Source organism: Vidua macroura, chromosome 8, assembly GCF_024509145.1.
Source record: "Vidua macroura isolate BioBank_ID:100142 chromosome 8, ASM2450914v1, whole genome shotgun sequence".
NCBI lineage: Eukaryota > Metazoa > Chordata > Aves > Passeriformes > Viduidae > Vidua > Vidua macroura.
In genome coordinates this window covers 26,691,185-26,705,441 of record NC_071578.1, presented here as the reverse complement: position 1 = coordinate 26,705,441, position 14,257 = coordinate 26,691,185, and the positions used below count along the sequence as shown (strand labels likewise).

At 38.3% G+C, this 14,257-nt stretch overlaps 1 protein-coding gene across 3 annotated transcripts in view; it reads left to right on the top strand.

Annotated features, from left to right (window-relative positions):
* PARG (poly(ADP-ribose) glycohydrolase) overlaps positions 1-13,347 on the top strand; it is a 59,539-nt gene extending 46,192 nt beyond the window's left edge. For all 3 annotated transcript variants that reach the window (XM_053984134.1, XM_053984132.1, XM_053984135.1), the window contains exons 14-18: positions 2,173-2,251; positions 3,042-3,150; positions 5,763-5,868; positions 9,065-9,193; positions 9,918-13,347. In XM_053984134.1, the coding sequence (XP_053840109.1) occupies positions 2,173-2,251; positions 3,042-3,150; positions 5,763-5,868; positions 9,065-9,193; positions 9,918-10,090 (596 nt within the window). In that variant the 3' untranslated portion in view covers positions 10,091-13,347. The remainder of the gene's footprint in view (positions 1-2,172; positions 2,252-3,041; positions 3,151-5,762; positions 5,869-9,064; positions 9,194-9,917) is intronic.
* The last annotated feature ends 910 nt before the right edge of the window (positions 13,348-14,257 follow it).

Here is a 14,257-nt window from a genome sequence, read left to right as displayed (position 1 = left end):
TTTTTGATGGGAAGAAAAAAGATTCACCAGAAATATTAGCATATCTGGCTTATCCCATACTGCTTCTGTTCTCCCAGCAACAGAAGTTTGTATCCAGTAGTTCACAGGCAGAAGTATTGCCAGTTGAATAATCATTTTTGTCTGACAAATTTCCAGAGCTTCACTTATGAAAACTCATTGATTTTCATTAACTTTGGGTTTCTCGGACATGACTTTAGAGTCTGTGTGATTTCCTTGAGTTTTTCCAGCATTGATTTTTTTTTTATAGATATGTGTGTATATGTGTGTATTTGTTTGTTTGCTTCCTGGTGCTTTTGTCATTAGGCACTACACTTCCATAAAAATTAATGAAAACAATGAACCTTGAAAAAGCAAGCCTAATACTTTATCATTAATCTATGCTGGTACAATATCTCGATGACCTAGAGTTTTCTTTCCCCATCTTAGACACCAAAGGAAATGCTTCCTTTTTCAAGCTGGAACTTTTGCTAGGTTGTCCTCTAAAGAGAGCCCTCAAAAGAGTCACATACTTCCCTTATCTGTCTTTTCTTGCTCTGTGCTTAGACACTTTCACCAAGCCTATCAAGAGAACTGAATTTTACTTGTGTCAGGAAAAGTCTTAGTGAAGACTGATAGCCTGCAATTCAATTAGAAGACTGATTTCAGAATATGGAAGCTGCTTGTGGTTGTCCTTTGTCTGAGGGCATGAATGTGTGTGAATACATAGGCATATTTTGTTATCCACATTTTTCAGACGATTTTTGTATCAGGAAGTGAACTCGGTGAGGAATCTCTTACCATCCCACTCATTTTGCATAGCAGCTTTTCAAAATAGCCTTAAGTGAGATTTGTGTGCCTTCAGAATGATTAATCTTCTAGACTAAATAAATAATAAATGGGTAACAGGGCAGATGAATTAAATGAGCATTGATAAGTCTTGTCAGTTAAAATTAATGTGGGTAAATGGGGAAAATATCTTGACGTATATGCATCATTGTAAACAGTTTTTAACAGCTTGTTTCCTATGCTTGAGACTACTGGAGGTAAATATTCAAGTTTCCTTGTCAGTGAGGTTTAAAGTTAATAGTTTTATGTTTTTGATTGTTCGACTTCCATTGCATTTTTATTTAGAGATTGGAAAACTCAGATTAAATTTAAACATTTGTATTCTCAGGGTATTGCTGATCTGTGCAATAGGTAGGCAGTACTGTTGTCTTAGTAATTAGATGTTTTGTGCTGTCAGCTCATAATTATTATAACCTATTTCTGCCTGTTCTATATATAAGCATAGCTGGTATCACAAATTAAGGAATTGCTTAACAGTTCTCTTCTTACTCTTACTGTTTATAATTGTGCCAAACTATACCTGCATGAACCTCCAGACAAGTCAGCTCAGCTGGTCAGAGCATGGTACCGATAACGCCAAGGTTGTGAGTTCACTGAAGAGCTGGACTCATGATCCTTGGAGGGTCCCTTCCAACCCATTCTATGATTCTGTGATTGCTTCTGAAACTCAGCTGTTGGGAGCTCAGAATGGGGAAAAGGTGTGATTTTGCTGTGGCATTACTGCAGGAGTATTTCTCAGAAGCATTTGTGCAATGCCCAGGTTTTGAAGCAAGGTCCTGAAGCTCTATAAAATGAGGTGAAAGGCAGCCTTTTAGAAAGATTATGATCCTTGTTTTCAGTTAAAATTCAATCTTCCTTTGTCTTGTCTTCGTCTTGATAAACCTTTGAAAAGGATTTGGTATAGCAAAGCAGAGTAGCTAAAATTACTGGTGGCCTTAGGGAGCTGCTTTTTGACAGCCTTTAATACTTGCCAAGATACCCTTTTGGACCTTTTCAAGAGCAGTCAGGTATGTTCCAGACTGTGGTTTTTTGGGTCTTTGTGCTTGTACAGAGGTAGTTTGTTGGTGCTGAGCACTTCTCATTATATACTGGGCAGCATATATAGATCTGCACTCGTAATGTTCTGTGGTGGGTGCTGCTCATCATCTGTGGGAAGGGAACTTTACAAGGAAATCTTGTATTTGTGGTGCAAATATAGATTCTGTTTCCCATTGCTTCTGAGAGCTGTGTGTTCATTTGGAGAAGCAGTGATTCCTATCAAAGATTTGCCAAATGAAAAAAAAAAGTACATATTTTATATGTAATTTGGAAAATAATTTGTTTCAGGTACTGAGCAGTACAGTGAGTACACAGGCTATGCAGAGACTTACCGCTGGGCAAGGAGCCACGAAGATAAGACCCCTAGGTAAAGTTCCATATAAGTATTTTAAGTGAAGGAAGAAATAAATGTTAGAAATTTGAAAACTTTTAAGTGTTTCCTAACATTTGCCTTAATAGGATATTTGCTTGATGTTGCTCTCTTCAGCAGAGTCAACAAGCTAATAAAGTTATGTCATATTGGTAATATCATACTAATGCTAATAAGTGGTAACTGCCCTTATGTCAGTTCTTAGACCAACATCTTTTACAGTATAGAGATATATGTATTTAATGCACATTTTTGTCAAGATACTGACTGAACTATGGTTTGCAATGTCACAAGAAGTTTGATACCTCAGATGCCACAGTGCAGCTGATGTGTGGCAGAATAAGAATCAATACCATGAATCTGAGTAGAAAGCTCTGCACTCTAATTCATTTCTCCAGCAACGTCATTAGAGTATATACAGAAAATTACTCATTTGGTATAGAAACATACACAGTGTACTCTCATTTAGATGTTGGAAGAAGGCAGAGAAACACTGACCTTGCAATGTTCTTACACACTTGATAAATAGTGTTGTGTAATTAGATTTGTTTCACGTTCATGCTCAAAGTCTAGCCAGGGTATTTCTAAATTTATGGGGAGGCTTGTCTCATTTCTGATGCTGCTTTCATTCCCAACCCACAAAGAAAAAGTATTCCATTGTTTGTTGAGTTCACCTCTTCAGCTGCTTCTAACAGAAGCTCTGAAAGGAATTGCTCATTTTGAGTCAGGGTTATATGGCTGATATTAAACAACTAATGTCATCAACTTTTCCCCCCTCTGATTTTAGGGATGAATGGCAACGACGCTACACTGAAATTGTTGCTATAGATGCATTTCACTTCAGACGTTTCCTTGATCAATTTGGTCCAGAGAAAATTAGAAGAGAGCTCAACAAGGCCAGTAACTTCTTACAACAGCCTGCAGTTTAATGTTTATAGAGCCTTTTCAAATACTTCTATGTTTTTGTTCTTATCTAAGGAAGTTCTTGCTTATTTGTGTCTCATATGACAGGGATTTGCTGTCCAATGTTAAAACAAAAGATTGTCAAATGTATTTCTTGTCCTTTGATGTGCTATTCAAAGGTGTGTTTTATATTACTTCCAAAAATTATAAATGAAATTTGGATATACATTTTGTTAATTCTTCCCTGTCCTGCTTCCAAATGATGGGCTGAGAGTTGAGGTTGTTCATCATGGAGAAGAGAAGACTTCTGGGAAGGACTTTAAATATGGGCAGATAGTGACAATACATGGGCCAGTGGTTTTGAACTGACAGAGGACAGGTTTAAATTAGGTATTAGGAAGAAATTCCTTAGTGTGAGGGTGGTGAGGCACTGGAACAGGTTGCCAAGGGAAGCTATGGATGCCCCATCCGTGGTAGAGTTCAGTCACAGGTTGGATGGGGCCCTGAACAAGCAGAGCCAGAGAATGGCATCCCAGCCCATGGCAGGCAGGTTGGAATGAGGTAATCTTTAAGGTCCCTTCCAACTCAAGCTGTTCTGTAATTCTAAATGATGAGTCTAAGTTCTGTGCTGTTGAATCCTACTCAACTGTGCAGTCATGGTGGAAAAGGAGGTGCCTCATGTTTTAACATGAGGCAGTTCATAAATGTGGTGCCACATGCTTTTCTTCCACCTTTCTTCTTTGCTCTTGGAGTATTGACATATTGCCTGGGAGTTTACCTTTTCCTGTATTGATGTTTCTTGAGATCAGATCTAGCTGTTCGTAAATCCTCTTTGTTTTCACAATAGCTGTAAGGGCTGTTGTAACTACATATGTGTGTATACATGCCAGTCAGAGCTTAGATTCTTGAAGAAGACTGACAATGCAGGCCAGTTTTAATCTTTTAAACAAAGCTTCTGGGCTGACATTGAAAATTAGCATGCTTCCTACTAATAATTATTGCACATTATTAATCATTATCATAATTTATTCAAAGTTTTCAGTCCTTGACCCTGCCCTGAGTCAGCTGTGTGTGTAAAACCTGCACTTTGCAGTGACTGGTCCTTGATAATCTCACACATCAAAGTTCCCAGGATGAAGAGCTCTTTGACAGGGGAAGCTGGAATTGTGGTGGACATAATTTTTTTTTCTCTCCTCTGCTATCCCTAATTTGGCATTTTCCCCTTAAGTAAGATATTTGAGATGTTTCCCAGTCTTTGGTGTCTGCCATGGATTCTGAAACACCAATGTTTGGGAACAGTGGGTTACTTTCCCAAGCTGTAGCAGGTGCTTTATCATCTGCATAGCCGAGGTTTTCCTGTCACTTGTTTTTCTTCTTGTTTTGCTGCTGCCGCTCTTTTGTTGAAGCTAAAGCAATCTTTTCCGAGCTTTTAAGGTTGTACTTTTACAGGGACTAGTAATAGCCATCAATGAACTGTTTATGGTTATGGGACCTTAGATTTTCAAGGCCTTTGCTGTTATCCCATGCACAGATTTTATCTGCTGACATGCTGTGTCTGGAATCAGTCTCCAGTTAACAAAGCAGATTCTCCTAAGTTAATAAGAAGGTTAATGGGCCAGAATTATGGCCAGTATAAGGCATAGGTAGTGGGAGGTGTGTGGCCTGTTCCAGCAGTGGCAGTGCTGTTTTTTCTGGGCAGTGAAGTACAAGAATGCTAATTCAGTTACATTCTGCTAGCGTGACAATTTTTGGGATCAAAACGTGCTGATGAGTCTCCTTAGTGTGATTCTACATTTACAGATGCAGTGAGCTTGGGTGTTGAATGTGAGAGCTCAATGCTACTATTGTTAAAGCCTCCTGCTTTCTGCAGTACAGGAAGATATAGAATATTATAGGATGTATTTTAAATAAATTCAAACATGGGAACACACCACCCTAGTTCTCAGCTGGAAAGGCAATTCACTCTCTTGAAATGATGTACAGTGCTGAAGGACTAATTTAAATTAGTTGTGAAACCTTAGCATCTTGACTAAAGGAACATTCATCAGCTTGTTTCTTCATGGTTGGTAATGAAATTAGCCCTAAAAAAGACATTTAAGTACAGTTTGTAAACCTCACTGATATCTTAGTACAAAATTCTCATTGCCTACATCAGTGAATTTATGATCTGCCTACAATTGTCAGTGTATTGATTTGGTTTGCATTGTTAAAATAAATTATGGTAAATCACTGCAACATTTATAAGGTGTGTTGGTTTGGCTGATGTTTTTTTATGAGGACTGATTGGTATTTAAGGAAAATTTTAAGTCTTGAGTTAATTCTCTGCTCAGGCTATCCTGAAAAGCTTCATGTAGCTGTGATGAAATGCCTGGGACTCAGGACCTGTATCTTAATTTTTAACTTGGGTCCAAATAAGGCAAAAGTCTTTCTCCCTTAATTTTTTTTGTTATTGATATTGAATTTAAAGGAGGACTAATGGTGTATTGAAGTAGTTTGAATTTGGAATTGCTAGGAGACAATGCTGATTTTTGTTATCATTTTATTGTTTGAAAGTATTGCACCAGGTTGCCTCTAAAATCCATCTCTGACTCTTGTGTGCATGCAGGCCTACTGTGGCTTCTCTCGACCCAACGTTCCACCTCAACATCTCTCTGCAATAGCCACAGGAAACTGGGGATGTGGTGCCTTTGGAGGGGACTCCCGATTAAAAGGTAAATCGTAGCAATTAGTTCAGTTCAGATTAATCAAATAACTTGCATTTGGATCCTGAACCATATGTTTTTGTTCAAGTACCTTTTTTGCTTTTGTTCTAATTAATACATGTTTGCCAGCAAATGGCATTCTATAAAATTGGTACATTAGTGGTGATCTTTAGGCCTTGAGTAATGTGGCCTTAAACAATGAAAGAGCATTTCACTCTATTCTTTGTGCTGTAGACTTTTATGCTATTTTCAGTTTTAAGTTTGGGGCAAGTACATGATGGTGAAATGCTGTGTTTGCAAGGACTTGTAGCACTGAAACCTTCCAAATCACAAATGTGCAGCTTTAGCTCACAGAAGAACATGTTCATTGCAGTTGTCAGTCATATAAATCTGTTCACCTTTCTGGAGCAGTCTTTTTAGATTCTGCCTGAAATTCGTATCTCTGCAAAGCTGTTTAAAGTACCTGGTAATTTGCAAGGCTTCACAAATTTGCTGGCAATGGTTAATGTTTAGTTTACATTACTCCTTAATATATTGCTGTATGCCAGAGAGGTTTCCAGTCACTCAGTCATGCTGCTTTCTTTCCTGACTTGCCTGCTATATCACTCACTTTCTCATGTTCTTTTATATTTAATTAGAGTATTTGTAATGCAGCAGATATCACATGCCTACATTCATTTAAGACCTTTTCCATCAATTCAAGAACTGATGGATCCTGACATATAAATTCATGTCCTGGTTCATATAATTCTAAATAGAAATTTACATTTCTTTGTTGTTTCCAAGCATTTGAAGAGTATTTCAAATTTGCTTTTCAGAACAGCTTTAGGTAGCTACAGTGAGACAGTCATCAGGCTACCAGCTTCATTTTTTTCTTAATGTACTTAATTCATAACGCATCCAATTTTTTCTCAATGCTCATTGAGTTCCTGGCAGTTGTTTTGTGATTTCCATTAGATAAAATAGGCTGCCAAATGCATATCTTACCAATATCAGGACTAGTATTTACCGTAGGATCTGAGCATACTTGATTTATGTTAGGAAGGTTTAACAAGTACTTCAATTTGCATAAGATCTTGGATCTGAACTGTAATATCCCATGTATCTTTTCTTAAAGTAGAAGAAGGAATGTCAGTACAGCCGTTGCTTCAGGTGCAAGTCCAGAAGTTAAGTGGGATCACATCAGCTGGGTGCAAGGGCCAAGAGAGCTCAGATCCCTCCAGACCCCAGTACCACAGGCTCTGTTGCTCTTCCTGTGATGCTTCTTTCTGTACCAGTAGCATGGAAATTTCCCATGGTGTTGTGTATCATTGATGTCCAGAAGACTGTGAAGTCTGATTCTTGACAGAAATTTTGATGCCTATTTCATAAGATCTACAGCAATTCAAAATAAGCAGTAGGATATTTTTAACATCTTTTAAAGTGAAACTGCAGTTTGGAATGAATAATAAGATTCATTAGGTTTTGTTCCCCTATGCAAGCTAGTTAATTAGACTCTTTAAAAGCTAAACTACTGAAGCTTTACTAAATCCACAGCTGGTTCAGTGGTTTAATTAAAATATCATTCCCAGATTGAGATTAATTTCATATGTGAATCTTGTAATTTATAATTTTAGCTACAGGTTTATGAGAGGAGCTTTTTTTTGATTAAGGAATGCAGTGTTTTAATAGATCTGTGTTTAAAAATGTTAAAGATTCTTGAGCTGAGCTCTGAACAGCTTTCTATTTAGCTTCCACTAGCAGGTGGTAATGCACTATGTACACTGTTTTATTTAAAATTAATCTTTACAAAGACAATATTGATCACATTTTAATTAACTCTACTTACTGGGTTGAAAAAGGAAGAATTAATATCAGAGCTGCACCAACAGGTTCTGGAGTAAGACAGGCTGCAGCAGATGGAATAGTTGCTGGGGTCCATTGTTAGGACTGTTGTAGTTCCCTGAAATGAACCTGTGATTTATTGCATGCCTCTGTGGCACTCCAGCCTGGCATTGCTGGCTGCTGAAAAAGCTGCACTCTTCTAAGTTTGGTGCTGCCTGAAAGGATCCTGGTTTTCTTCTCCCTCTCATTGTTTCTTCTCCCTCTTTGTTGTTCCTGGCTCTGTGGTCTGGTGCCCTCCCTTGCCTCAGCTCTGGCTTTTAGCAAACCTTTCACTCTGCTAATTCAACTGCTGTTCTAGCAGAAAACAATTGGCTTTTATTCTTCATCTATAACTTTTCTGCCAGTTTGGTGAATGGAATTGGCACAATGATGTCTGATGAGCACCAGAGAGCTGCAGAAAAGTCAGGAGCTGGGTGAGAAGTGGACCAGAGCTACTTTCTCCAGTTGCAGTAGGTCATTAGCTTGGTTCAGGAGCACTGCTGATCCAGATGATTTCTCAAGGTGAATCTTCAAAAAACTGTTTCCAAGGAAACATTTTTCTTTCTTTGGCATTTAGAGGAATGAAGTCTGTCTATATTGTAACGTTAGCTGTTGGCAGAACTTGGGATGCAGCTTGGGCCAATGAGTTTGACAGAAAGCTGGAAGTTAAGTGACATGAATTGCATTGCTGACATCACCCCTCACAGGTCAGAATAAGCCATCGTACTCCTTGCTGCATACTTCTATTGTTGGTATGATGGACACCTTCAATTACGCAGAAAGAGGCTGCAGAACCATAGTTCTTTTCTTGGAGCTAAAAGTTGGGTCAGCTTTCACTTTGCATAGCTTACCTAGTGAGAGGATTGGCTCCATTCCTTCTTACAGGTGGCACAGAATGGAAATGGCCGAGTGCTCGTGAATGCTTTTTACCCCACTGTCTGTGGCTGTCTGGGCAGCTCATACCAGGATGGAAGGGGCTGCTCTGTTGCCTTATGCCCCTGCAAGCATTTATTGCCTAATTAATGATTGCATGCTTCTTGGGGGCAGACATGGACCAGAATAAACCCCTCTCAGTTTTAAGCACAGTGTTTATCTGGAAGTAAAGGTGGATGTCATTAACAGCTCTTGCAGAATGCTTCAACACTCTTGACCTGCAGTGCCCAGCATTCTTTACTTCATTTAAAAAATTGAAGTAATATTTACCTACCCATTGCTTGTACTGCTTTGCAGCATCCATGTGGAAATTGATGCTATGGTTGCTTGCTGTAAACTTAAGCTGTGTTTTTTCCTTCAGCAAATTCTTTTATCCTGTGTTCATGTGTAATTTTTTTTGTTGTTTCAGCCTTAATTCAGATATTAGCAGCTGCTGAGGCTGGACGTGATATTGTGTATTTTACCTTTGGAGATGTGGAGCTGATGCGGGACATTTACAGCATGCATACTTTTCTCTGTGAGAAGGGCCAAACTATTGGTGAGCAAAAAGAAATTTTTGTGTACACAAAAGAGACATAACTATCTCTATAAGTAGAAATTTTCCAATACGAATTTGTGCCACTAAGTCCTGAACACAAGCAAATGGGTTTCAGTTTATTTGTACCTGTTTCCAGAATGGGTAACTCTTCTGATTTGGGATCTACTGCACAGTGCTAATCAGTTAGAAGACTTCTAGATGCTTTTCTGATTCACTTAGGATACATGTGGTTGGTAGAAGATTTGCAAAAGCTTTTGATATAACTCAGTAAAGCTTTTAAAAGGGCAAAGCTGCTTAGGCATTCTTGATATAGGTTTGTCTTCTAGTGGGTCTGTCTTGATTCTGCAAGATGTGTCAGATGTGTTATTCAGTTGCAATACAAGAAAAGCAGTGTATCCATTGTCCTATTGTAATTGTTATGTGTCTTAATTTCTGGGCCAGAAGCACAAAGCTGGGTAATTGGCAATATATTTGTAAGTAATGTGTATGCAAGCTTAATGTTAGGGTAGCTTGTGCAGGAAGTTGAGAGAGGCCATCCTATGTTCTGAACAACGTGCAGACATTCCTATTACACAGTCTGCCTCCGCTGTCACTGCTCATTTAGAGATGTTCCTAGCCACTGTCTCAGTGTGCATGTGCATTTCTAGCCTTCCTTTGCAATCATATATTGCTCATATGGCATGTTCTTACATGGTGTTTAATGATTTCTTTTTGGTTTTTGAAGGGGACATTTATAGGCTGTTGCTGAGATACTACAATGAACAATGCAGAAACTGTTCTACTTCAGGACCAGATGTCAAGCTGTACTCTTTCATATACAACACCCTAGAGTCCTATGCACATTCTACTGATGATGAGGAGGAGGATGAAGAAAAAGGGTTGTGTTTTGAAGATTAAAATAAATGTATTTGATCAGAATACTGTTTATCTCCTCCCACTGGTATATTGTGTGAATTGCTGGACAAAATTAATGAGCTGGCTTAATTTACATTGACTGCATTGGTAGTTATGTATAACACCCAAACAAAAAGCCTCACAAATACCTTTGAGAGATGAGATTTATTTGTTTGATAGTTTGATACATGAAAACCTTGTTCATGTGTGTACAGAAAAAAATTCTTTGGTATGTCTGGTTTGCGTTATACCTTGTTAAGTAGAATATTTTAGTACACATGTACATTTCACTCGAGATTGCTAAAAAACTTCAGATTTCCCTGTACTCCTTTGCCTTTATTTTTCAGAGCTCTTATGTAGATTTCTCATGGAGGCTTAGAGCTGGAGTACAGACAGCCATGTAACTCCTTGGATGATGTTAGAGAGAAGCATTTTAATGATTGTTCTTACTGAAAATTGTCATAATCCTTAAAAGTGCCAAGGTACCATTGGTGTTCGTACCAAAGTTTTCATTTGTTTAACTTAAAATGTCCTGGGTCTAATTAATTTTTCAATAAATGGTTAGAAATTGAAACGTTCTGGGGGAGCCAAGAATACATTTCACAACTGCAAATTAGACATAAAAGTTAGCATAAAGAAGTAGAGAAAGAACAAGGAGAGTGGGAAAATGAGAAATATGACAAAAGCTGGAAGCAGAGGGAAAGATTTTCATATGAAACTCTTCAATACCATTTTGTTGGTGCTATCTGTTACCACATTGAACAAGGTCTTAGACACGTTAGTCTATTGGAAGTTTCTCAAGGTTCACTGCTGCTGGCAATATTTGAGTTAAGGTCTGCTAGTTGTGTTCATGTTGTCATATCAGTTCTCCCTTCTCTCAGTATGCATATATGTGAGTATAAGATCCCCATGGGATATGTGAGTGAGGAAACAAATCACGTATCAGTGGGAGGAAAGTCTGCAGGCTACAGATAAGAACATGAGGTCTTGTTTGGGATTTCTGCCTGTGTCATTTTAGACATGGGAACAACAGTGAAGTGTTAGCAAAACATTTTAAAACCTGTGCTTTTACTATCTGTGAATACCAAATTAGTGTTGCTGTAGTACATTAATAGTTTACGCAAAACTGCAGATACATCTGTGATAAAACTTTTTCAGGTCTATGTACAGGACAAATCCAGTGAGACTTTTGTCTATTCATATTTAAGCCCAGTTTAAGTTTCAGCCCAGATTCCTAAGTTCAACCTCTTCTGTGTTAGATTTTTATTGTCTGTCATAGTTGCTATTACGAGTTCGCAATACAAGTAAAATCTGCAGCAGGAAATGTAGTGACCTAAGTTTCTTAATCAATGAATCCTTTTGAGTTATGTCAGATAAAACTCTCCAAGCCTCAAACACACCATGGTAATTAAATGCTGGAAGCTGTTGGCAGTCTGGCTTAGAATAAATCGCTCACTTCTTGATCTGCTCTGGGGGAAGCAACAGGAAAGAGTCTGGGTCATTTACAAACACCTTCAGGGAGCTGTACCTTGGCATTAATTCTAAGAGGGCAGCTTGCAGGTGTGTTGCTTGGAAAGTGATGGACACAGAGGTTTCTTCCTATTCTTCCCACCAGGTGTAGTTTTATCCACCCCCATCCATTATGAGGAAAATATTTTGGCTAGAATTTCAGGGTTTTTTTTCTGTGTTTGCAACCTGCATCCTTAGATTTAGCAGAAATCTTTTCTCCTGCTCCTGGTGTTTCAGTGTTGGCTCAGATTCTGGCAATAGGAATAACTGTTTTATTAGCTCTAATTTGGGCATTTAGGTTCAAGTATGATAGTGCTTCTAGATGCAGTGCCAATGATAGATGTACTCTGGGAATTATGACAAGTGATGGAAAAGTGGTGCTATCAGCCAAATCTTTTTCACCTTACTACTCAGGATCTCATATAGAAGAGATGAACAGAATTTGTTCCTAAACAACTGGAAAAAAATACAACAAAAAGCTTTAGATGGCTAGAAATTGCCTCCCCTTTATTATATATAAATACTTCTTCTTTAGTGCAATGTAGTCATTGTGAGAAGTGATTGGTCAGGTATGAAAAATGTACCAAAATATGATGGAATGAAATTCTACTTCAAGTCTAGAAACAGAAAAATTAAACTTTGGAGATATTCTCTGATGATCATATTATAGGTATGCAGTTAAAAGAGTTCTTGCAGTGTCAAGTGCTTCCAGGATGATCCTAGTCTTCTTATGCAGTCTGTAGTTTCAGTGATACTGAGCATTTTCTAATAAGGGAAAGAATGCCTTTTGCTTGAGATCATTCATTAGGATATGTTTACCATACCTTTTTCTCTAGTGAATTATGCTTTTATGGACAGGAACAAAGAAAAATAACTCCTTTTTCATTTCATGTGTTGTCTGAAAAAGAGTGATATATCCTGGATTCTATGGTGTGGTCCTGATCTCGTAAAGAGCAACATTGTAAGAATGCTTTGAATATGATTTTGATCACAGGCAGGCTGAAGATTATTTTGTTGTTGTTGCTTTCTGTTTTGGGGTTTTTTAAAGCAAAATAGCCCAGAATTAGTTAACAGTGGTGTTACATTCCCATGATGTTCTAATCCAGTAAAAAGCTGAACTGCCCAGATTGCTGCATGTCAGCCCAATATGTGCTCTACATCTTTCTTTTTCTCCCCCCACCCACCACTCCCCATTTCCAAACTCCCTGAAATGTTTCCTTTAGCTGGCGATGCCTTTGGTGCTCTGGGGGAAGTAGTGTGGAATGGAGATGCCAGTGATCTCCTTGTGCAGCCTAGAAAGCTTTAGGTTCACTCTTCCAGAAACCTGCTGATGGAGTATTCTAGGTTTGGGATTTTTTTATTATTTTAGGGATGTTTACTATATGATTTCCAATAAAAATAAACTTCCTACCAAAACTTTTGTTTTATACTTTTTAGCAGCTAAATTGAGTGCTTAATATGAAACAGTAACAGGCAGTCAGGTCGATTGCAATGTTGCCTCATAGTCAAGTTTGGTGTCTGAGCACTTCTGTTGTTCTACAGCTCTACACCTAAATTGCTCAGTTTTGATGTTTCCTTATCCGATGAGAAGTATCCAATACTGTATATATTAATTTATAAACTGTTGAAGTGTTCCTGACATTCTTCTAAACTTACAGTTTATGCACCATTATATTGTATTGATTTTTCTGGATCTGTATGCTAATGTTTACATAATTTTGTAGGAATACAATTAAATAATTCTGACTGAAGCCATGTTGTGTAATTTGTCACTTATTATACTTTGCAGGACAGAAGAATTCCAGCACATTTGAATGCACAATACTGCTGATAGTTCTAGCAGTAAACTGACACATAACACAGAACTGAAAAATTTATTCTTCCTGTACAGTATTGTGGTAGTTGCTTCTGTCTGCATAGCAATGTAAAACCCAGCTAGCTCTACTGTATATTGGAAGGGTATCAGTGTAAGTGTGAGGTTTCATCCGTGTGTATGGCCATATGCAGATATTCTGATGTTCCCAAGCCTTTGGTAAACAAGTAGATGCTGGATTATTCATTGAACTTAATGAAGGAAATGTCACTAAATAAAAGCAAATAACCCCCTAAAAATATATAAATAATGAACATGTTGTATAAGGGTTTTTATGTTTTGTAATAGTGGGGCTGAGATCCTAAATAAAACCATTTCAAACTTTTTCTGAAATGTTAAGGAATTAATTTTTTTAGCATTACAGGAAATTAAGATTAAAATATAATTTGATTGCTCCTATGCTTACGAAGTTTGCAGTGTTGATACTAAAGGATTTAATCCATTGCACAGCAGCAGTTGAAGGTAAGATGATGATGTGACACATCTGGGGGAGCAGGATTGGGCAGGTGGGTCGTGGCTGAGCAGGGAGCTTCCTGCACTGTGCCCAGGTAACTCTGCTCATGGAAATGGCCAAAGGGATCCCATTTTCATGAGCAGTGTTTGGCTGAGTGCTGGATGAGCTAGGGGTGGCAGGCTTTGTTTGTGTGACACCTGGGAAGGGAGAGAAGGGTTGATGCTCTTCATGTTGTACCTTGGAAATCCCAGGTGCAGGGGAGGCAGAAGGTGCTCCCATTGTGCTGCTGCAGTGCAGAAGCAGCTGCCAGTCTGTCCCAAGCTGTCACTGATCT